At 41.7% G+C, this 23,058-nt stretch overlaps 1 protein-coding gene across 1 annotated transcript; it reads right to left on the bottom strand.

Annotated features, from left to right (window-relative positions):
• Positions 1-1,808: 1,808 nt before the first annotated feature.
• On the bottom strand, positions 1,809-20,966 carry mxd1 (MAX dimerization protein 1). Its single transcript, XM_023958724.1, has 6 exons — positions 20,133-20,966; positions 19,458-19,566; positions 10,059-10,088; positions 6,360-6,474; positions 6,031-6,190; positions 1,809-4,851 (listed from the first exon to the last, which is right to left on the bottom strand). Exons 1-6 carry the CDS (start codon positions 20,197-20,199, stop codon positions 4,655-4,657), a joined length of 678 nt encoding a protein of 225 aa, XP_023814492.1. The 5' UTR covers positions 20,200-20,966; the 3' UTR covers positions 1,809-4,654.
• Between the last annotated feature and the right edge of the window lie 2,092 nt (positions 20,967-23,058).

The following is a 23,058-nucleotide window of genomic DNA, read 5'->3' as shown; positions in this document are numbered from 1 at the left end:
CTACAGGTGTGTCACGGGGGCGTGGTCGTTGTGTTAAGTTTCTAAACACACCTCGGTGTGTGTGTGTTGATGATGAGTCAGGGTGGGGCAGAGAGGTGAAGGTCAAAGTAAACTGGGCGTCCAGGTCCCAGATAAGCTGCTGGATTTGTCTAATCTAACCAATGAGGACATAGAGAGGTGGGTCAGTAAGGCTGTGACCCTGACACAAAGCTAGCACACAAACTTACACAAGTTTTTTTTTTTTTTTTGCCATGCAGAGCACAGGTTATGTCAATACACTGGGGCAGAAGCGGCTGGTGCTCGGCTCAGTCTAAGCTGAATTCTGACGTCTGACTCCTGTTTCACTAGCAGAGAACATGGGAAGGGTGTCTTTCGGTGAATGTTTTCTTTTTTTACAGCAGCAAGGGATTTAGGGATTAGATAGATCCAGAGAGCCCAACTGCACCAACTGCAAAGCAGTTTTCAGAAAAGTTTATTTTAAAATTTGCTCTGAATGAAAGTGTTTATTACTGTGAAATCACAAAAGGTGTATCCATGAAGATAAACAGTATCAAAATTTAATTATACATAGAAGGTCCAACATTAGTTTTTGAGACACAATTAAAAAATACATTTTTTATAAAATCTTGTCATTCACTTAATGATGTCATCATAGGTGTCAAATGAAACCACGCATAAGAACAGTCAGATATGGTAGCGGTAGGAAGATGGTTTGGACTGGAAACCCGTAGCTCCTAGGTTTGAGAAAAAGAAAGCCATGAAATGCTTATATATGTATATGTAAACATACAGTATTTATCTCACATTTAAGGGCATGAACTGCATCTTGGATAAATGCAATTGATCTAAAAGAACATCAGCCTGACCGCCACTGGAGTCCAGCTTTACACAGTGATCTTATTAGACATTCTACAGCATTGAATTCATTTTATCTGAATTTGTTCATTCCTTCAGAATTGAGTCTGAAACTCAGTGGCAAGTGTAACAAATCTGTCAGTGATCAACATCGGGATGTAAATCAGAGCAGGGGGAATTCCCCGTAGGTGAGCTTTTTGTTGTGGTGTTGTGGTGTTGACTCACTGTCTTCTCGAGACAGTCTGGGAGATTTGTTAGTAAAAGATTTGGCATGACAACAATGTATTGCACTTCCTAAGTGCCCTGGAATGGGGTTGCCAAGGGTGGAGTAAAGTTTCTGTTATGCAAAGAATGAAGCAAGCCATTGGCTAAGGAAAGTACGGAAAAACAGAAGGGACCATATTTAAAAAAAGTGAATCAAGCCGGACAGGTATCCCTAAAGCCTGGCAGAACAGGAAAGGCCTTATTTTTTTAATTACATTTTTAATTTAAATTAATTTTCAAATGATGTCAACTAGTTTCTAGGATTTTTATGTTCAGGGCTGTTTCTTCTCCCTTTAGTTCAGGAGACTCTTTGATACTAAACAACTCTCAAACACCAAAAAGAAAGAAGATCAGAGGATTCTGCGTAGCTGACAAGAGCCACTGGATTGCTTATTCTGGCAAGATGAAGAATGCTCCTCTGTGTACTTATCCTCCTCATTCGTTTTCATCCACCTTGGCTCTGATCGCTGTTCATGCAGCAGCACTTGGAAGGCTGTGAGAACACAAATCTGGAGTTTGGCTCATCGATTGTTCCAGAACTGTGGAACTGGCTGCAGAGGCTCAAACCCCTGTGAGACTTCCTCTTCACCTGGTGCTCATAATCCCCCTCATTCCCATCTATTTCCCTCTTTGTATGAATACCTCAGTATTTTGTAGAAATTTATAAAGAGAGAAGGGTCGAGACAAGGTTGTAGGTCAGTAAACAAGGGTTTCAAACAGTTTATTCTTTTAAGATCACTGGCAAATAGAAATTGCTGCCCCACATTTTATTGTGAAAGGGATTTTTCAAACCCCCACATTTAAAGTGATTTAAATAGAAGACAAAGTCCAAATTCTTTCAATCTTAAAAAGTAAGTGCAGAAAAAAATCACCTTATCAGAAAAACAGACATTTGACCTTGCTGATGTTAAAGGCGGCAGGTGATGAAGATGTTCATGGAGACACCAGCGTGTCAGAGTGTTTCTTGGGTGTACTGCAGGAAAGCACCATACCTGAGACCGCCACGATGAAAAGGAATGACCGCGGCCATACATTTTGATTAACATCACAAAGACTTGCTTCAGTTAGATCATACTTTTGAGTCTGTTTTTAAGGCATTTTTAGCCACGCAGGGACAACATGTGCAAAGAGATTAAATACACACACGTTTCCCCCTGACAATGAAAGCTGTAGCTTAAACAACTGGTCTGACTGTAGTCTTGTTCTTCAAGATATTCCACACCTGCTTTTGATGGCAGGTGCTGAAAGCACCAGGAAGGAGTGGTGGTTGCAGCTGCAGAGCAATAGATGCACGTGACCCTCTAACATATCTACATCTACTGAGCATGCTCTCTTGTGCACTCCAGTGTGCACCGGGGAGGCCAGCGCGGCGTGTGGAGGAGGGAGTCGTGCTCACGGACGGTCGCTTGACAAACAGGAAGTGCACACGCACATACAGGTAGATTGGCAGAAGGCAGAGAGAACATGTATGGGTTAAACCAGGGAGACTCCCCAAAGACATCAAGGCTTAAATCAACAGCCGAACCTTTTTTTTGTGTGTGTGTTTTTCATTCTGCTAGTAAACAAACAGGAAACAGAAATATAGCCTTACAATTATTTAAAGCCACCCACCTTCCACCACCCTGATGATTTCTCTCTGAAGACAGTGGAAATAGAAAACGTACACGTGCACGGGAGGACAGATGGCATTCCTGTGAACACACCTGCCCACTCACACCACCACCACCACCACATTAGGGAGGTTTTTTCTCTGCAATTGGGGCTACACAGTTCCTACATCTGAAAAGATAAAAATAAGCAGCATGCCACACTCAAACATCAAACTATTCCATATCAGTTTCTCTAATGTCGCTCCTTTGTGGGGTTTTTCCACACCAGTACCTCCACCTGTGACTTTTCCCTTTCTTTTGGCACCGTGCTGCTACTCTACAGAGAGGTTTACATTCATGCACCTCTGGTCCTCTCCTTGCCAAAACCACACCAAAGGGGGGGGGGGGGGGGGGGGGCATTGCGAGAGAACTTCTAGAACCCACCATGACAAAAACATTTCTTAGGAGCACTGTGCCGAATTCAACAGCTGCAGGGGCACAAGAGACACCTCTAAATATTCTACCAAGTGACTTGGCTGTGCAAACAAACGACATATAGGAACCTCTGATAAACCTCACAAGAACAAAAGCTATGTCTAAATATATTTTTATATAGATTTTTCTATAGATTTAGTATTTCTAATAAATACGTTTTCCGATAGACAAATATTTCTGAACTTATTTACATTAAAAGGTGTGCATTTCTGCAGAAACAATAAATAGCTGAGAAGGCAAAAGAGAAAGGTGTTTTCAACATTTAGTGCTTTTGTAGACATGAACACAAAGTGGGGCCTCGCTCTGGGAACTCGCATTCACGGCCAGTTGTTCTGCTTCAGGGTGGCTCGCCTACTCTCGAACTGAACTCTGCATTCATAAATAATTGGCAGGAACATTTAGGTTTATCGTAAAAATAATGCTATCGGTCTCACCCTCCCAACTCCTCCCCGTGGAATGTGTTGGAGCCTCTCGACTCTCTGCAGACGAGCTTTTCCCTTCCTATTCGGCGAACCTGCTCATTGGGGCAGTGAAGTGAAAAAGCACGCCAGTACCTGGGGTGAAGCTGGTGTTCAAAAGGGTCGGACGAGTCGAGCGCAGGAGATGCTGTGGAAAATCCACAATCATCAGAGAGAGAGAAAATGTAATGCTAAACCCCACCCACCCCACCCCCACAATCTCATGCTGCACAATGTTTTTGTTGGTTTTCTCTCTCTTAATGGCAGGTGTGGACATGGATGGAACAATGACGCTGTGAGCCTGGACGGTCAAAGTCCCGAGTGCTGAAAAGGGGTATTGCTGCAGGCTCTCGCGATCTACCGCCACGCATAGAGATGTGGACTAGCGGCCACATTTCACAAACATTCACTCGATGCCGTGGCGCAGCTGGCACTGCTGCACCGGGGCCTTCTGGAGAGACGCAGTCCAAGTGCAAGAAAGCGTGAACCTGTTTGACTGGTGAGCAGGGCGGCAGGCTACCCCACGCCACGCTGCCACGCCTTTGACAGGTCATTGGACAACTAGGGGTATTGAACGGTGTGCGTGTGTGTTCGGGGTGAAATCTCTAAGTGCTTCTTCCCATGGCTCTTGAGGCGTAGAAACAGAGGCAGTGGGACATTGTGTGGTAACATTCTCTGGCTGACAGTTGCTGAAGGACGGAGCGCTGGAGTGTCTTTTCAATCCCACTAGTTTGATTGGCTCTGTGGGGAGCGTGTGACGCCATTAAGATCGTCCTCTGATGAAGTACTGGATGCGGGCAGGCGGGTGTCTCAAAGGCGGTTCAGTCCGGAAGGAAGTGCAGTCTGCTGAGGCCTGGATTGAGATCTGCCTTAAGAGGAGGTGATGGAGGGAGGAAGGGAGACTGAGGGGAGAAAAAGGATTGATGAGACAACTTTGGGTGTGGGAGTTGTTGAAGGGAGCGAGGTGGGCGGTGTTTCAGTGAGTAGTGCTGTTTATAGGCTGCAGCTCAGCTGCTTGGCCTTCTCCTGAGAGTCCTGCAGGCGCAGCAGGCTGGCGCTGGCGTAGCCCTCGTCGCTGCAGCTGCTGCGCAGGCTGCTGCGCTCGTCCCCTGAGTCACTGACGCTGCTGATGCTCCATTCAAGGTCGCCCAGCAGGTAGTCTGTCCCCTCCACATCCACATCCAGGTCTTCTGTTACACAGAAAAAAACAAGCATCTGTGTTATGTGTGGAAATATAACACGGTCAATTATCTTTTCAATTTCTACTTCATTTAAAAGTAAAAGCTCCGGCAAAAGTCAGAAGAACAAAAAAACGAATGGATCCCATTTTGTAAGAACTCATTACCAGGCGGTATGAGGCATGCGGCAAATCTCTTGCGCGAGGTGTATCTTATAAAGTACCACCACATGTTATAATAAGTTACTGTGTGCTGCTTTTCAAAATAAACTGCTGTCTAAACTCATCAGCCGGCTTCCTTTCAAGCGAATCTGTCGCTTCATTGATACGTTTTTAGACTCTTGGATTTTTCATAAAGATGATTAACAACCCAATTAATGACTTTTTAGGACTTTCAGGGAAATTACCGAGACTCTAATGTGAGGCATGTGTGGCTGTTTTCTTTCCTTAACAACTAGCTGATGCGACAGCCAGTGACTCCGCCCCTCCCACATTTTTGGCTAACATAAAAGATTCCTGCCGGTCTTTCCAGCAGAAGACGAGGGAGCAGTTCACTCCTCACATTACCTGGAGTCTGAACTAGTTATTCACTCTGAACGTTAACGTTATTCTTATTTATTGGGAAGAGATCATATAAATTGGTTTCATTCCACTCTTTTTCAAGCAATTCATCAAACTCTGTTTGACAATCATTTCCTTTCATGTGTCGAGTGTTTGTTCTGTGTAATAAGTGCAAATATTATGATTAGGAGAAATGATAATGTCAAGGCAATTGCATAATTTTCTTTTTATATTTTTAAATTTTTAATCAATTTATGAATTCACATCTTAAATAAATTTGATATATCTATGGATTTTTTCCCCTAAGTTTTTATAGCTTGAAATTTTATAGAAATTGCTTGAACCAAATCAATCCATCAATTTAACAGATATGTTATTCAAATTAGGATGTTATTAAAATCAACAATCTCGCTCATTTAAATGGTCCGGCCAGGAATTTCCACCACTGTTGGTCTCAGCAAGAAGTAACAATGTAAGTGTAGTCTACGAGTTTCATAAAAAGTTTAAGTTTTCTCCATATTATTCTAAAATCGCCTGTCATAGCTGCTTCATGATGAACAAGCATTAAATAATATTAATGTCAAGAAAATGCTTTCAATTCAAAGACATGTTTGGAGTTTTGAGAGCTCACCTTGGTCAGAGTCAGACTTGTCGGAGGATCGGGTGGAGCCAGTGCTGTCCATGCGGGTCCTCTCCACCCCCAGCTGCTCCAGACGCCGCCTCAGGTGTCTCCGCTCCCGCTGTAGCTGATCCAAGGTGTGCTGGGCTTTCCTATCGCCCTCCTCTAACCTCTGCACAGACAGAAAAAACAATTCAGGAAAGCTGCTGCCTGCGTGCACGAGTCCACATCCACACGAGCTTATCAGAGACACTTCAGTCTCTCAAACACACAGTTTTGCCCACTCCCAGAAGAGCTGTTGATAAATGCCCTCTGCCCACTGCTTGCACACAAACACTCACCTTGATATGATCTTTGGCCTTCATCAGCAGGCTCAGGGTGGTGTGCCTGCTAGCATCTGGTCCCAAAGGAACGAGGGACTTTAGGCGCTCTAAGCACAGCCGTAGATGTGCCCGTCTGGAAAGAAAGAAAGGGGGAAAAGATGAGGGGCTTTGAAGAAAAACCTATGCAACTAATTACATTTTGAAGTGAATAAAATGATCTAAATTGGAATAAGAAACAAAACTTTGAGATGACATCCTGATCAGAGTGAAAGATTGTAGTATGCACTGTCGATGAGAATCTGACGACGGTAAAGAAACAGAAACTAAAATTGTTTGTTTCATCTAAACGTCCAGGTCTGCACCTGTTTGTCGCTTTGAGGATATTACTCATTGATTACTCAACAGTTCCAAGTAGACATTTACCGGATGGAACAACGGTTTACAGAACCACATTTTTAAATGGTCACCATGACAACCTGAACAGTGATATGGCCATCTCGTCCTGATGCAATTTGGATAATATGCAGATCCAGCAAACTCCACCGTTTACTGGAGGCACTTTACAAGTTACAGAACGCCACGTTTCCTCTTTTGGCTATTTTGGTAAAAAATATGACAGCTTAACAAACGAAGAGCTTCCTTGCCAAACTAGCAAAGAGAGCATCAGTAAAAATGACCTACAGATGGCTCTACTTTACTTCCACACACATTACAAAGTCACTGCTCAGTGAGATTGTGTGAAAGTGTCCACTTCTCCCTTTTGTGTGAAAAACAGGTTCCTTTTCCAAGCACAAGTAACAAACAGAATATACTGAAAGCCGGAGATCATGTGATCAGATTCCCGATGTAAACCGCCACACACACACAATTCCCATTTACATTTCTCATTTGCTCGGTTTCCTGTTGCTCCTCTCCTGTTGCTAAGGTCTGGTGGGTGTTGGTAACCATTTCACCCTGTTGTTACACAACACACACCCTCCAGCCTCCAGGAGTGTGCACTTGCCTGCGTGTTTGCGTTAGTCTGAACTAGTGGGCGTGTGTGCGTCAGACTCCTCCTGACATTCGCTTCTTTTTCTTTTGTTTCAATTGTCAGTCGGGAAAAATAAGCTTCTCATTTACCGGTTGCAAATATTTTTCAGAAGAGCATCACTTCCGGGAGAAGTTATACAAATGGGATACATTGAAGAGTCTTTGTCCGATCAAACCGTGGGCAGAGGATGCTCAAATCATGGCCTCAGCCTTACACGCACCTACGCTTCTGCACGCACGCACAGGGCAGTTTTTAGCAACTGAAACCCAGTGCCTGTGTCTCAGCTGACTCAAGTCCAAAGGACACGCAGCCTGTCATTACATAACATGGAAATGCCCTTGTCCGTGTTGTTCTGACATAATGTGGGATCAGCAGGGCAAGCTACTGTTTGTTTAACAACACCTATAAGAAGCAGACCCATCAAACAGCACAGGTCACATGGTCATGAGACGCACGGGGGTCTGCCCAAAGCAGTCGGTGTCGTGTCAGCAAGAGGTTATCCGGGTTTTGTGTGTCAGCGTATGTGTATCCAAGTTACACACCTGTGCACGTTTAGCCTCAGGTCAGAACCTGGTTTGGCACTGAATAAGCAGGTTACCTTTCTAGGGAATCACAACTGAGAGTCTTGGCTCTGTTTTCACGTGAAACACAGAATTTCTTCAGAGAGCTATACATCAGAAGCACAGTTTTAGCAGCTATAACTTAGCTCGCCATCCGTGTTCTCACCCTTTGACCCCTCATAGTGAGCGGCCGCAGCCAGCGTGGAGAAATTTGAGTGCAAAGTAAGTGGTGCTTGGCGTCAGGTTTCGTGGAAGTGAACTCGCCTCATATGCAGACCTGCCCCTGGTCTCTATATGCAACCACAGCAGAAAGGCAAGATGGGAATTCAGGGGATTTTACAGAACCAGTTTTACCAGATAAGACATGGCACTCATGCCATCCACTTCTCTCTTTCTATTTCACTTCATTTTAATTTTACAGTCCTAAAAAAAAAAGTTGAAAAGGAATTTCAGTTACGGACACTCCTTCCACCATCTTTTATCATTTACAATCAGCGCTTTGTAAAAGGATACTGGCCATAGTTTAAAATAGAAACCAGTCCACACACACATCGCTTCTTCATTGTCGGATTAGATCATAGAATCTTCCCAAATGTATCAATTCCGCACAAATGATTTCAAACAAGCCAAAGGTGAGTCGCAGTCAGATGACACCTCATTGCTTCAGAGTCATGAGATTTGTGGTGAACAAACTTGGACTTGGTTAAAAAGAAATCTACTAAAGCACTTTACAGTTCAGTTGTCTTTCTTCAAGTGATTCCTTACATCTTGTTAGTGGTTTCATGAAGTCATGAACTTGGCAGTAAACAAGTTCTTTAAATTATGTGAACGCTACATTACTGGCAATAACGGGACATCTTTGTCTTGAAGTATTTATGATATGCTGGCCAGAAATGCCTAATCGGAGATGACCACTAGTGAGAAGTTTGATTTAAGGTTTTTGTTTTGTTTTTTGGTGGTCACTAAACAGAGTAATCAGCAGTTTTAGTCTGTCCAGTAAGCAAAGGACTTAAAGCAGACACAATTTCTACAGAAAAGTATTAGGCCTGCACAATAAATCCAAAAACAAATCGCTATATCAGCTTGTGCGATATGTGTATCGCGAACCGTGCTAAGTGGTTACCTTGAAACACACATGCATAGACGGAGAAACTATTATGTTAAGTCCAAGCCCACACTGTTTTGTTTCCCGAAATACAAGTTCCTACCTGTCATCTGTTGAGATAACTTTCAATATCATTTAAGTCTTGACTTTTATGTAAATAAAACTGTTGCTGTGAAATAGAATTAATGTTTTTGTTGTTTAGCTATTTGTTCAAGTCGTGTTATCATTGCAATATTGATCACTAATATTGCAAGTTTTCTTAATTTCAAGTCAACTTTGTATGCTTTTGAGACAAAATGCAGAACAAAAAAGTCAAGGACTCTCGCGTATATTAGCTTTAATGTGTTAAAAAAATACTCAAATTCCTACATTTTGCTTTTAAAACTAAATCTGATCTAAAGCTGCATCAGATCTCTGGTTTAGTTTGACAGAGTTCTCCTTTTTTAATGTCCACATACTGGGTCAATACACAATGTCAGATTGCACGGACATTTGTTAATAACAGCTGTTTAGACTCTTTCAGCCAGCTTGTTGTCCCTGTCAGGTGGGTCTGTTTAGTTTCCTGGTGCCTCTGCCTCCCTTTCAGCATAAATTCTGTTGAAATAGTTTTGAAGTGTTTTATTTTTTAGACTTTTATTTTCTTTCAGGGGTCTTTCACCTCTTCCAATTCTGAAGGATTTTTCCAAGCTCTTTCAATCATGTGATTCATGGTTTTCAGAGGGAGCCCAGATTATAGGGCAACACAGAATCAAAAACGAAGATTGAATTGTGAAGAAAATGGGTTTAATACATCTGCATGAGTACCTCTAAAAAAGTAATGAAAGTAATGATTCAATTCTTTGGTTCTCTTTTTTACGCTGGACAAAGCTTTCTGCAATAACTGACTGACTCAAAATGCGGTGTAAGATGAATTTCCCTGATGCAACACGTCGTTTACAGTCAGAAGGATTCTGGAGGCGTTAGCTGAGACTGCGGACCAACACAGACATACAAACACACAGATACGAAGGTTTCCCACACACCTGTTCTTCTCCATTTCATTGTGCGTAGACCTGCAGAAAAAGGACAAAAAAGAAGAAAAATCTTATTTGAATATCCGAGCAGGAAAAACAGAACCAATGATTAAACAAGGTTAGATTCCCCCTTCTTATGTGCCTGACTGCAGGGGAGCCAGCAGCAGCTGTGTGGGAGTACATGCAGACATAACAGCTGACGAAATGAGATTGCGGGTAAAAATGAAGTAAATTCTGGATATTTTGTTGCTTCAAGGCCTGAAGGATGGAGAGAGGAAGCTTTTTGTGAGGAGCACTTTTTGCCTACAGACACATGATGAAGCCAAGGGAGGGGAGAGGGGGGTAAACATAGTAACAGTAACTAGAAACACAAGACAGTACTATGCCCCTCCATTCTGGCTGATTATCCATTATACATGCAGTCCGGAGCAGAGTGGGGGTAGGGAAGTACACAGAGAAGGCAAGATGAGAGAGGGAGGTGTGTTAGAGGCCAGTGGCGAACACATTCTGATTTAAATGGCTATCCTTCTCAGAGCATTGCACCAACTTACAGCCCCACTCTAACAAACAACAGTTTCTGCCCTTTCTCACTCCACTTTCTTTTGCTCCAGAGAGGCCCTTAAAGATGTCACCTCGTTTGACCCAGTCTCTGGCCCTTAGAAGGATTCCCGATCCCCAAAAAGCAGGTCGTTAAAACTGACATTGAGAACTGGACCGAGTGAGTGATGTCACTCATAGAAAATGGCTTACTTCCAGCTCCAAGTCATTTGCCATATTTTCCCGATGTGGACGCAGCCAAGTTGGAGCCAGAAAATGTCAGTGAACAGAAATTGGTCCAAGTTGGACTGAGTCGATGTTTCTCGTCAGTCAGGGGTGAGCTTGTCTGAAGTACACACCCCTACTTCTTGAAAATGGGCTGGTCGTTGGCTGCTGTCAATCAAATGTTTCAAACAATCAACGTGGGCCATAGCAGGTACTACTTATTTTTATTGAGGCATTTGTTTGGCCAGTTTATGACTCAAATATGGGTTTAAACAAACAGAGCAAGAATGTTTTTTTTCTGAAAAATAGATTGACATGGGTTTTTTGGCTTCTTAGAACGAGCAGATACTTCCTATTTGGAATGCAAGGGAGGAGGGCTCACTTAATGGTCGTTAATTGAAAGGGGTCATAAAAAGGTAACAGGAAGTAAAGGCAGATACACAGAGCCACACAGAGCAAAAACAAGGTCAAGTGTAGATTTTAGAGGAAATGTGCCATGACTTCTAGGGAAAGAGGTTAACCATGGGATGGGGAGGAGGAGAGAAGATCCCCTCCTGATTCTTGGGTCTGTTCCACCTCCACCTGACTCCCCACTTCCCCCACTCCATGTCTAAAAATAGACTATATTTGCAGCAACTCTAGACCCTTTACAGTCACCGTCTCAACATACATGAAGACTGTAAGAAACAAGATTTGGATCCCGCATTTAGAATCTTTTCCTGAAGACGTTAAGTCAGCTAAAACACTTCTTTCTTGCAATTTCCTTCTGGTGGTGAAGCATCGCGGACATGACTGTCGTGTGGCTGAATGGCTATCATAGTGTTCAGCCAATCACCAGTGGTGCTCCCTTTCACTCTTGACCCTTTGCAGCCAGAGTACATTTCTGCACAGGGCAAACAGCCTCTGGTGACATAACAGCTCTGGCAGGAAACTTTCAGACTCTCCGCCCCTTCATGTTTTACCCCCCTGATGCTTTGGTGCAACTGAGGCCAGTTCATACTTGGCAGGAAAAACAAACGCATGAGTTTTCTAACACCAGACTGAGGATGCTCATGTTGATTAGTCCTGACTTTTTTGTGTATTCGACCCTAATGTTTTTGATTCAAGTGCTGAAGTTAACCCTATACAAAGTGGCCAACTGGGCCTATAATGACAAACCTCACCTGAGATTAAAAAAGGTATTTTATTAGGAAACAGATTAAGCTGAAATGGCTGACATAATCTAGAATAAATGTGAGTTCCTGTGCATGACTGTTAAGCGAAAATTCAATTTAAAGCTTTTTCTTAAAGCCCGCTCCATTGAAAATGTGTTTTTTATGTTTTTAACATGTTCTTGTGGATTCTTTCTCGTGATGGAGGACACAGAGAGAAAATGGGGATTTAAATGCATTTCTGAGTTTTTCTTTATTCAAATGGAATCAGGAGCAGACAAAAATGCAGTTGGAAAAAGCTTGTAGCAGATACATCAAAGCTAAAACGACAATCCTCAAGTTCTATGGTCTGCTCTATTCTAATGCATCCACCTGTAGACGACTAGCTCAGTGTTTTTCAACCTTTTTTGAGCCACGGCACACTTTAACCTTGACAAAAATTCCGTGGCACACCAGCATCCAAAAATTTAAAAAAAAAAAAGGAGAAACTCATAGTCTGTATTGATCTACAGCCCCTCTGCAATCTCACATGCATTTTTGTGATAATTGTGGCAGAAAGAGCTGGAAGTTGCAGCTGTTTTTTTCTAAAAGATGTAATAAAAGTTAAGTTATAAGATTTAAAAACTGGTTTATGTGTGTTCGTTGTGGTTTCAAGACGTTTAACAAGAAAGACTCATTGTGTGCTGAGACGCTGTCACTTTAACCTAATGCATCATGGGAGATGTAGTGCAAACAGCCGCCGAACACAGACAGACTCTCTTCTCTGAGCTTTGTTATTTTGTTCACATGTTCCACGGTCTGATTCCTGATCCCACGGAAAGCTACACCGCTAAAGACGAGCTTTAGCTGGTATTTTTGTTGGAACAAAACGACTTTATGAACAGAATCGGAACTTCGAAGTGAAGACTTTAACCACTTCTGATTGGTCAGACTGATGACGTGCGATTAAGCCTCAAAGAATGATTGGTGGAGACAGTTAAAGGGGCGGGACTTTTCCGAAAACAGCTGAAGCTACGGCTTAATCGCAGTACCATCATTTTTATCAAAATGTCTTTAATAGAATCAAATAAACACAGAGAAAAAAGTATTTTACAATCTTTCATATTCCCAACTACTCAGTGTTTAATCAGGGCCTGTTTGGATGAACAAAGAGCTGATATCCTGGAGATGGTAAATGCTTTTAGATCACTTAATGAGGGCAATTTCCCTTACTGCACACCTGACCATCTCCCACGGCACACTAGTGCGCCACGCAACACTGGTTGAAATACACTGGACTAGCTCCATGCACGTCTTCATTTTCCTCATCCGGCTGGGATCTGGCGCAAAACTGTACAGCTGGATAGCTTCAATATTGCTCGCCATTTTTTTTAGCCCTGGTAATGTTATGATGGGGTTTTAAGGGACTGTTAGATGTTGTAAGGGATTGTAAGGAGTAGTAAGGCACTATAAGGGGTTGTAAGGGACTGTTAGGGAGTGTGTACGGCATTGTAAGGGACTGTAAGGGGCTGTAGGGATTGCAAGGGGCTGTAAGGCGTTGCAATGGACTGTAAGGGGTTGCAAAGGGCTGTAAGGGGTTGCAAGGGGCTGTAAGGGATTGCAAGGGGCTGTAAGGGATTGCAAGGGGCTGTAAGGCGTTGCAAGGGGCTGTAAGGGGTTGCAAGGGACTGTAAGGGGTTGCAAGGGGCTGTAAGGGGTTGCAAGGGGGTGTAAGGCGTTGCAAGGGACTTTAAGGAGTTGCAAGGGACTGTAAGGGGTTGTACGGCGTTGTAGGGGACTGTAAGGGGTTGTAAGGGACTGTAAGGGGTTGTACGGCGTTGTAGGGGACTGTAAGGGGTTGTAAGGGACTATAAGGGCTTGTAAGGGGCTATAAGGCGTTTCAAGGGACTGTAAGGGGTTGCAAGGGGCTGTAAGAGGTTGCAAGGGGCTGTAAGAGGTTGCAAGGGGCTGTAAGGGGTTGCAAGGGGCTGTAAGGGGTTGCAAGGGGCTGTAAGGGGTTGTAAGGGGCTGTAAGGGACTGTAAGGGACTGTAAGGGGTTTTAAGAGGCTGTAAGGGGCTGTAAGGGGCTGTAAGGGACTGCAAGGATTTGTAAGGGGTTGTAAGGGGCTGTATAGCATTTTGAGCTAGCGGGAGAGTGTGCCAATAGATAGAGGATGGGAAGTAGGGGCAGTAGGGTTGTGCCGATGGACGATACCATCGTCCATCATGATGGGTGACTGACATCACGATGTAGAGACACCATCGTGATGCCACGCCCCCGCCACGCTGCGAGTCGACACCATAAGACGCAGTTACATGTGCAAAATATGTTGATAAGGATTATTGGTCGGATTAGAATCCAACCGTGTACATGGGCCCAGAAAAACTTTTTCAGATTATAAAAAACATTCACATGGGTCACACTTTCGGTCAGAATAAATCATTCGCACATGCGCAGTAGTGTTTTTAAAAAACGGAAGAGAAGCTTAGTTCCGCTGAGCGGCTCCATACATAGATACGTCTGCTCGGTGACAAGATGATCTCCTAAACGTGCTTTAACGTGCGGTTATTATGAAGTTATTATGTTCGCTCATCATTTTAATCTTAATCCGTGTGGTCAGTGCTTTTTCTGTTGAAAAACGGAGCCGGAAGCCAGGATTAGCAGTATGCTAACACGGGCTAACAACATTAGCATGAACATAAAATCCATGCGTGAAACGCTGCAATCTGCATCTTGGCTGCACGTAAATATGTGGGAATAACATCAGCCTTTATTTTGTCGGGACACGACTGGAAACACAAATCCACGTGATTTTTTTGAACGGTTTCTAAGGACTGAGCGGCCTTTTTGCTTTGAAGCTTACACACTGCGTTAGCTAGCGCTCCGAGCTCTGCCCCGACACACACTTTTACCGGGAGACCCGGTTCTCCTAAATTCCGATTGCTCGTTCACGTAGAACTGCGGGACAGATTACAGTCCTAAGTCTCCACTAAGTCTCCCCAAGTGACCACTTCTTTTTTTATTTTGTTTATTTTACTTTTTTTAAAGTCACTTCCCTCAGTTTAGACTGGATCATCGCGGATGGGTCATTATTTAGGAAATAAAATAAATAAAGTAATAAAGTAAAATAACGAATAGCAACGAATAGCACCCCCCCCCCCCCCCCCCCGACGATATCATCGTCCATCCCGATGGTTGACTGCAAACATCGTCAACTGCCAATTTAGGGGACATCGCCCAATCGCCCAACCCTAAGGGGCGGGGTTACTTCATGGCAACTATGTTCAAGATAACAAAAAGATTTTTGATTTCATTATTAAAAGACCACAGGGAGACCGGAGTGGGACTTTAATAAACTTCATTTCATATGACATTAATTATTTTTACTACCGGTACTTCTTTTTTGCCTAATTGCTTATTATTCTACACCTTAAAACTGAAAATACTTCTCTGTTCTTAAATCTAAATAGAAAATTGAAATCAGCGAATTGCTGCCCCATGACTCATTGCTCTACTTGTTCTTCAGCGAGACTGTTGGAGCCTCACCCGACAGAGCACTGTAAACCTGAACAACGAGTGTGAGGAGCTCTAAGACTTGATTTGCCCGCACAACGAGGGTGGCAGGATCTCTGTGACCTTTCTGACACACTTTGTGGGTGCAGAGTAGATTGCACCAGTTTGGAATGGAAGTGTATCCGTAACGGCAAAGCTGATGTTCTCAACCGACTGCCAGCCAGAAAAAAAGCGAGCCGGGGAAGCACAGAAGGATGGAGGAGGTGAGAAGAGAGGAGAAAAAGTCTCAAAGCAATATAAAAAGAGAGATCAGGGGGAGGGAGAATCTCTACTATGGACACAAACGCACATGTGCACACAAGGACCATGCGACTCCTTTCCCCACGAGATTTGCACATGTTCGCTTCAGGAACGGAGCAGAAAACTGCTGGGGAAATCGAGCTGGAGGGGTGATATAAACACAAGCAGTTGACCTACATTCAACAGAAATTTAAAGCGCGTCATAGATCAGTTAATGGTATCCCATTAACCCAATCAAAAGCAGTGCTGGTGCTAAAAAAACGAAGCCCCACCCTGTTACAGAACATCCCATCGCCACGGCTGTGCAGGAGATCTTCAGAGAAAACAAAAGTCAAAGTTGATGCTTCCCAGCAGCAATTGTCCTTCACTCTGCAGGCCTAAAACTGTAGGGCAGCTCAGCGTGTTAAGACGTGACCTGCGGTGAAAGCACTGCTGCAGCTGAGCTGAATGGGCCTCTGACAGCTCGGTCACAGAGGAACATCAGACATGCTGCTGTTGGTCACAGAGCTGTCAGTCACAGCTGACACAATACAAATATTTGATTTAAAGAGAAGAGCCTCGCACGCCCTCATCCAGACACATGATCAGCATCTTTCAGTTCTGCTTCTGAGAAAATGATAAGCTTGTACCTAAATGTCAAGATGAATTATTTTAACAAGATAAACACTTTATTTTTTAATTTGAAAGGAAACATTTTCCAACAACATTTGTGAACCATATGTTTGATCTGGAATTTCAGCTTCGACTCTTTTCAACCATCTCCTGTAATTGACAGGAGACCAGTTTATCCCCAGTGACTTAACAACAGAGCTGTTCTTTTCAGGAGTGCCTCCTCTTTGTACATTATGTACTAACCCTACGGTAATCCACACACTCCACTTCCTCCTGCTCACGATTGTGGATCAGAACTGCATTCCAACCGAGGCAAACACCGGTTCTGTCTGCTGTTGCAAAAATCCATTGATTAGCAGAATTCAGATTACAGGCTCTGAATGCCTTTGTGTTGATAGTGACGGGCTGAAAAGTGCCCGGCGGTCACCTTGTCTAACCCAGTTTGTCGTGCCGAGAGGCTGTTCACCTAAGGCCAAATTTGAGTTTGCTGCTGTCAGTCACACTGTCTACCGAGCACCACGTAAAGTCTAAACATACTCCTCAGCCAGCACACACACACCGTGTCATGGGGCACCTTTTTGTGTGGATCAAAATTGTTTGACATAAACAATTAGGCTTCTATTTCCAAACCAGGTTTTTTTTTTTTTAATATACATGTTAATGATCTCCTAATTTACTGATCAAAGAAAGTTCTCTAAATATACGTTCCTGTTTTCCTTGACAGTTTGATCTCATGGTTCCTCCCTGCAAAGCCGGAATAATAAAAGCCAGAATTAACAAGCTAAAGGCAGAATACGGACAGGAATCTGTAAGAATGAAGTTTCTGTCTGCAAAAGCATGATATTATGAGCTACATCACTTCTCAAACTTCTTTTGTTCGGTCACAACTGTCTTCATGTCCCACCACTACATTTCAGCCATTCTGACGTGGAGATTTAGACTGGCTCATTTCAAAACATTGACTTGCCTAACTTTGTTGTTTTGCTAGAAACTACCCCCATGAGTCATTTTCAGTAAGTTAAACTGTCACACCAACAGTGTTTCCTTTTTATCCTGATGCAGTTATGGTGAAATGTCTCAGTTTTTGTCATTAGTCAATAAGTTGGTCTTTTAGATTGATCAATATCATCCGGAGGAATCTAAAGCTGTTTCTTAAAGATCCACTGTGATAAAAATCTGTTTTTTTGTGTTCTTAACATATTCTTGTTGATTTTTTCTCATGATGGAGGACATGTATAAAAACAATTAAGCTTAAAATTGAATTTCTGACATTTAAAAACTGACATTCAAAAACGATTGCATTTGTGACGTAGAGAGAACACTGGACAGGCCACAGCCTCCCTGCTCCGCCCTATGCACGTCTTCCATTTCCTCATCTGAGCTGACAGCTGGCTCAAAACTGTACGGGTGGATAGCTCCAGGATTGCTCGCCATTTTTGTTGCTCCTGTAATGTTAGGGTAAGGGTTTGAGAGGCTGTAAGCTAGAGCATGTAAACAGATGGATGATGGGAAGTAGAGGTGGCTTACTCCACGCCAATAGTCCCACCCACATTTCAGAGGTGAATTTTGAATGAACATATGACGCTCTGCAGAAACTATGTTCTAAAAAATGACACAGGTTTTTGGATTTTGGCTAATAATGGCATAACCATAAATTAAAGAGCACTGGTAACGCTTTGACAATAGATCAAACGATGACTGGATTGGGACTTTAAAGCATTACTCCTAAAAATAACAAATTCTTACTTCAACATTTATTTAAAAAAAATAAATGTAAAACCTGCAGAGTAAAAAATTTCTACATTTTAGTCATTTTTTTTCGATTAAAAACCCAAATTTGAACATATTTGGTTGGTCTCAGGTTCTATTAAGCTGTAAGAAAATATATAAGATTTGAAAAAGACATTTAATTGCAGCACGCCTGTTGAAAGAGGAGATGTAATAAAGCTACCCAACAATAAAAGAGGGTGTGATAAACTGGCTGCAGAACAACAACAACAAAAATAAAATAATGACGTCTACAAATTCATGGCAGCAGACTTCACCAAGGGGACACTTCACTGTGAGGCTCTCAAAAGCAGCTCCAACATGGACACAGGAAGTGCTCCCAAAATAAAACCCAACAGAAGGAGGAAATGTGGCCAAAACCGTTGAAACAAATGGGTGATAGCACGAAACAAGATGACAGCGATCTGTGACGGGGAGGAAAACGTCAGAAATATTATAATGATATAATTACACAGTGATGGCCTAATAGAGTAATAGAGACTCAAAAAATTGGGGGAAATGTTTTATCGCAGTAAAAAAAAATCTGCTCAAATAATCTAAAGCGCTGTTTAGATTGAAAAACAAAGTGATTTAATCGTGACCCCTTCCAAGAAAGGGTTTAAAAAAATACATTTATATCAATTTTAGCAAGAATGTACAGTGACATAGTTGTACTGGACTGATGACAATAGTCTTTATCGCAAAAGAAGATGAATTAGGACACTAAGTAAACACAGAAAGATATTTTCACATGGAAAGCACCAAAATCCTAAACTAACTTGAACTTATCATAGAATGTTTTCCAGGAAGCCAATACTCTGACTAAATCAGATTTAATTCAATTTTAACTGAACAACAATTCATTCTGAAAGGGGATCATTTGTGATGTTTTTTGAATCGTGGTGTTCAGACACTGTTGGAGTTAACATGCATAATCCAAATGAAGATCCTATTGTGAATGAGGAAATATTCAAAATACTCTGTTTGCATGTGCTCCAAGAACAACATTATTCTGGTTTAAAATGTTTCTGTTACGGTCAGAGGGGGTTTTAGAACAACTGTTTCCCCAGAGAGGGAAAAACCTTTTTCACAGATGATCTTTAGGCTAAATTTCCAGTATAAACATTTTTTATGACATATTAGTAATTCTACAAATGGAACATTGCTGCACATGTAAAAACAGGCCTACCTTTTTTTTCCTCTTTTGTCGTTCTATTGTCACATTTCCTCTCCACTAAATAGGTTTGTGTTCAAATTAAAGCTTTGACATTTTGATTTTTCTTCAACACAGACTCTTGTCACATGATTTCAAACGCTTTTACCTGCTACTTATGTTTTTCTTGCTTTTGCTTTTCCTTTTCAGGCTTTCCCTCTCTCTGCTGCTGCTGCTGCTGCTGAATGGTGGCATGGAGGCATAGCCGTGTTCAGCTTCTGCAAACAAACAAACAAACAGACAAACAAACAGTGATCACATGTCATCATTCATTTCTGCAGATACTGCAACAGTTAGGGCATGCCAGAAGGCTGCAAGGTGTGCACCCGGCTCTCTTTATTTTATTGCTTATGTGCATGCATGCAGTATTTTCACACAGTATCCCCCCACCCCCCACCCCAACAGCCTGGATAATGATGTCATCTTAAACTGGAATAAACCCCACAAGCAAACCACAACATAAGGAAAGGAGGAGCTTTCCTGCAAACAGTGTCTCCCTGCATCTGATTTCCTCGATTTATTCATAAAATATTTGAATATTTAATTGATGTTTATATGCCAAGTATGAAGTTGTACATGTCCTTACATGTGGGGGAAAAGTAAACCCTGCAACGATGCTTATCTGAGTCGGTAACTCCACCATGTACTAAGAATTAAAGTGTTCAAAAGGCGCTTTGAAATCACGTGAACCGATTGATCATGTGTGCAAACACAGTCTTTGTTAATGTTTGGAGGGGGGGGGGGGCGAGTCACAAAGCACAGAATGTAAATATGCTTTATTTACCTCGTTCCCTGCGATCCAGATACTCGGCTGCTTCGATCAACATCTGCACCATTCCGATCGCCGCCATTTTCAACAATAACTGGGATATTCTAGCAATCCGATGAGGGATTCCGTGACTGTACACAGCGTTCCTCCTCTCACGTCCAGCCCCTCAGCTGCTGTGATGCTCCGGCCGGTTTTCTTTTTAAAAGGCGGCGTGAAACGTTAGAGGGCTGTTCTGTGGGAGTTAAAGGTCCCAGATTGTTTTTTTTTTTGTTTGTTTTTTTGGTTAAGAGCTAACGTTGATGTCTATTAAAAGCTGTTTGAGAGAGGCAGTAAAAGCTAGCTAATCAAAGCTAAGGCAAACCTTCCCCCTAAAAAATTAAGAAATATATAATATAAAAGGTTCCTTATCTTCTATTTGGGCTAATTTAGACGCTTTGAGAAAATATTGGCGAAAAATCCAGAGAGACTTGTCAGTAAACGAATGCTGATTGTCAAACAAAAAAGACAGGAACAGGTTCGCGGACACTAGGAATTAAGGAAAAAAAAGTAAAAAGAAAAAAAGAAAGTTCTTGAAAGATTTGCTGTATCGGCTAATCGAGAAAAAAATCCGCCTGTTGAATTGTCACAAACTTAACTGGTGTGACAGTGGTAGAAAAAAATTAAATTAAATTAAAAGCTTGACGAACCGACGCTTCTTTTCAGTTTTATCGGTTTCGGGGCAGACTAGCTTACTGCTGGTTTATCGCTCGTGACACGCCACGCGCTTCGTTTGACACGCATCAGTTTAAGAAGAACGACAGTTTATCAAAGTGCTTCCAAATACTGGCTGGTTGATGTAGACAACAGCAACACACTGTACTCTCCACGAAGCCTCTCAGTACTCTTCTGTGATTGGACAGAGCCGATTGGAGGTCGATTGCCCATTGGGCTACTCAGGCATCAATCATTTAAAGGGGCGGAAGTGTCTTTGCAGTTGAGGAACTGCTTCGAAATCGCAAGCAGCAACCCGTGTATTGTGATTGGAGATTTAGTTAAACGCTTGTTAGCTATTGGGCTACTAAACCAGACAAACTAAAGCGATAGCTCCCTTTTTGGAGTGAAAATGCCGTCTTTTTACGCTGCATCGTGGTGTTGGGCTATGATTGGTTCCTACAGTTTCACTTCCTGTATTATTCCTCCCTTTATTGGTTATGTACGCGTGTGCCATCGCATAACCACGCCCCATTACAGTAACGTGGCAAAGTAACGAAACTCGTTGACAAAAATTGATTTCTTTAAAGTTGAGGAAAGGATTAATGTTTGATATTTCAACATAGCTATCTAAAAAAATTATATCAACCAAAAATCATAATACAAATAAAAATTAAGCAATTTACACAAAACAAGGATTCATTTTTTATATAAATACTTGCATAGCCACATCTATGTGTGGGTTTTCAGTTATAAATTTAGTGGAATTACTGCACCATCCAAATTTAAAGTGTAAAGTTCTTAGGACAATATCTAAACAATGTGATTTCCTACAAAAACACAGCTTGACTATTTTCTGTTTAAGTTCAAAGGTAGACTTAGTGAAAACAGCCATAAACAGCCATACAACAATGAGTTAAAATTTAAGTTGGTGCAACAACAACTCAAATCAAATGCTCTAATTCCTTTTTTTTAAATGTAAAATACTTTAGCTCTGCCTTTTAATGAATCCAACTTTTTCCATAATGTGTTTCTATCTCCCCATCAAATTCTCATTTGCACAGCAGCACATGCATTTTAAACGTTTGTGTTCTGCTCTATTTAATCCATTGTTTGCTCTTCCGTACTTTAAAATGCAGTGTTCTAAATATTAGAGAGTCTAAGCGTCATGATTCACTTTTTCACTGCCCTTTTTTCCTTTTAAAAAGGTTAATGTACGTGCCTTTGTTTGCCATTTCCTTCTTTGTTCAGAGACATCACTTCTGGGTTTGTTGAACCAAATCTTAAAACCAACTTCAGCTTTTATTTATTTATTTATTTATTTATTTATTTATTTATTTTACACGGTGAGACTCATCTCTGCTGTTTTATCTTATGTTGAATTTAGAAATCAATGTTGCTCCCTGACTTTGCCAACCCCACAATAACGTTCCCCTGATAGGTTTGGTTAAACAAATTAAAAGACCACAGAATGTTCTGGATATGTGTTTAAGTGTACATCTGCCAAATTCCAAGTTAAAGTTATAATTTTTTATTATTTCATACACATCAATTTTTAAACTCCTGCATAATTTTTCCAACGGTATTATAAATCTATTTGAATATTCTTCTGCTGTTTAATGCTTTAAACGTATTAGAAACTTTCATTTAATGCCAAACATCTATAAAAGTGCAGCTACAAAATATGACCAGCAGGTGTCACACTATGTAAGAAAGAAAAAATTCAAGCAGGCTTTTTGTTTTTTTTAAAGTTAAAATAGTTTAGTTTTAGATCGCAAACCTAAATAAAAAATGTGCATTTATTTACGTGGTTTAGGGTTTGCAAATGTATCCTTTTTTTAAATTGTAGTTAGAGGCAACATTAATGAAATGCAGGGCTTCATTAGAGTTTGGCTCAGAATCAGAATCTAAACCTCAATCTTACCTATACTTTAGGATGAGTAGCAGTATATTTCTGGTTTTGGTCATGAACAAAATATTTCTGGTCTCCATGAACAAAAAACAAAAAAGCCTCTTTACACCTCTGATGACATACAAAGCTAAAACTGGTCAAGCAAAAATAACTAAGGGCTCATTTCTTTCATATAATGGCACAATATCAATACTTCACAAAATTTAATCTGGTTTCTATTCATGGGAGTTCAGTGTTAAAAAAAAGAAAGTAAGTAATACTTTCAAAGTCTTGCAGAATTTTGCTGACATTCATCTGTAACATTTTTTCCACCTTGCTTTTTAAGTCAAAAGTTAGTCC

Source organism: Oryzias latipes, chromosome 9, assembly GCF_002234675.1.
Source record: "Oryzias latipes chromosome 9, ASM223467v1".
Taxonomy (NCBI): domain Eukaryota; kingdom Metazoa; phylum Chordata; class Actinopteri; order Beloniformes; family Adrianichthyidae; genus Oryzias; species Oryzias latipes.
Note: the sequence above shows the minus strand (reverse complement) of the source record. Positions and strands in the feature narration are given on the sequence as shown.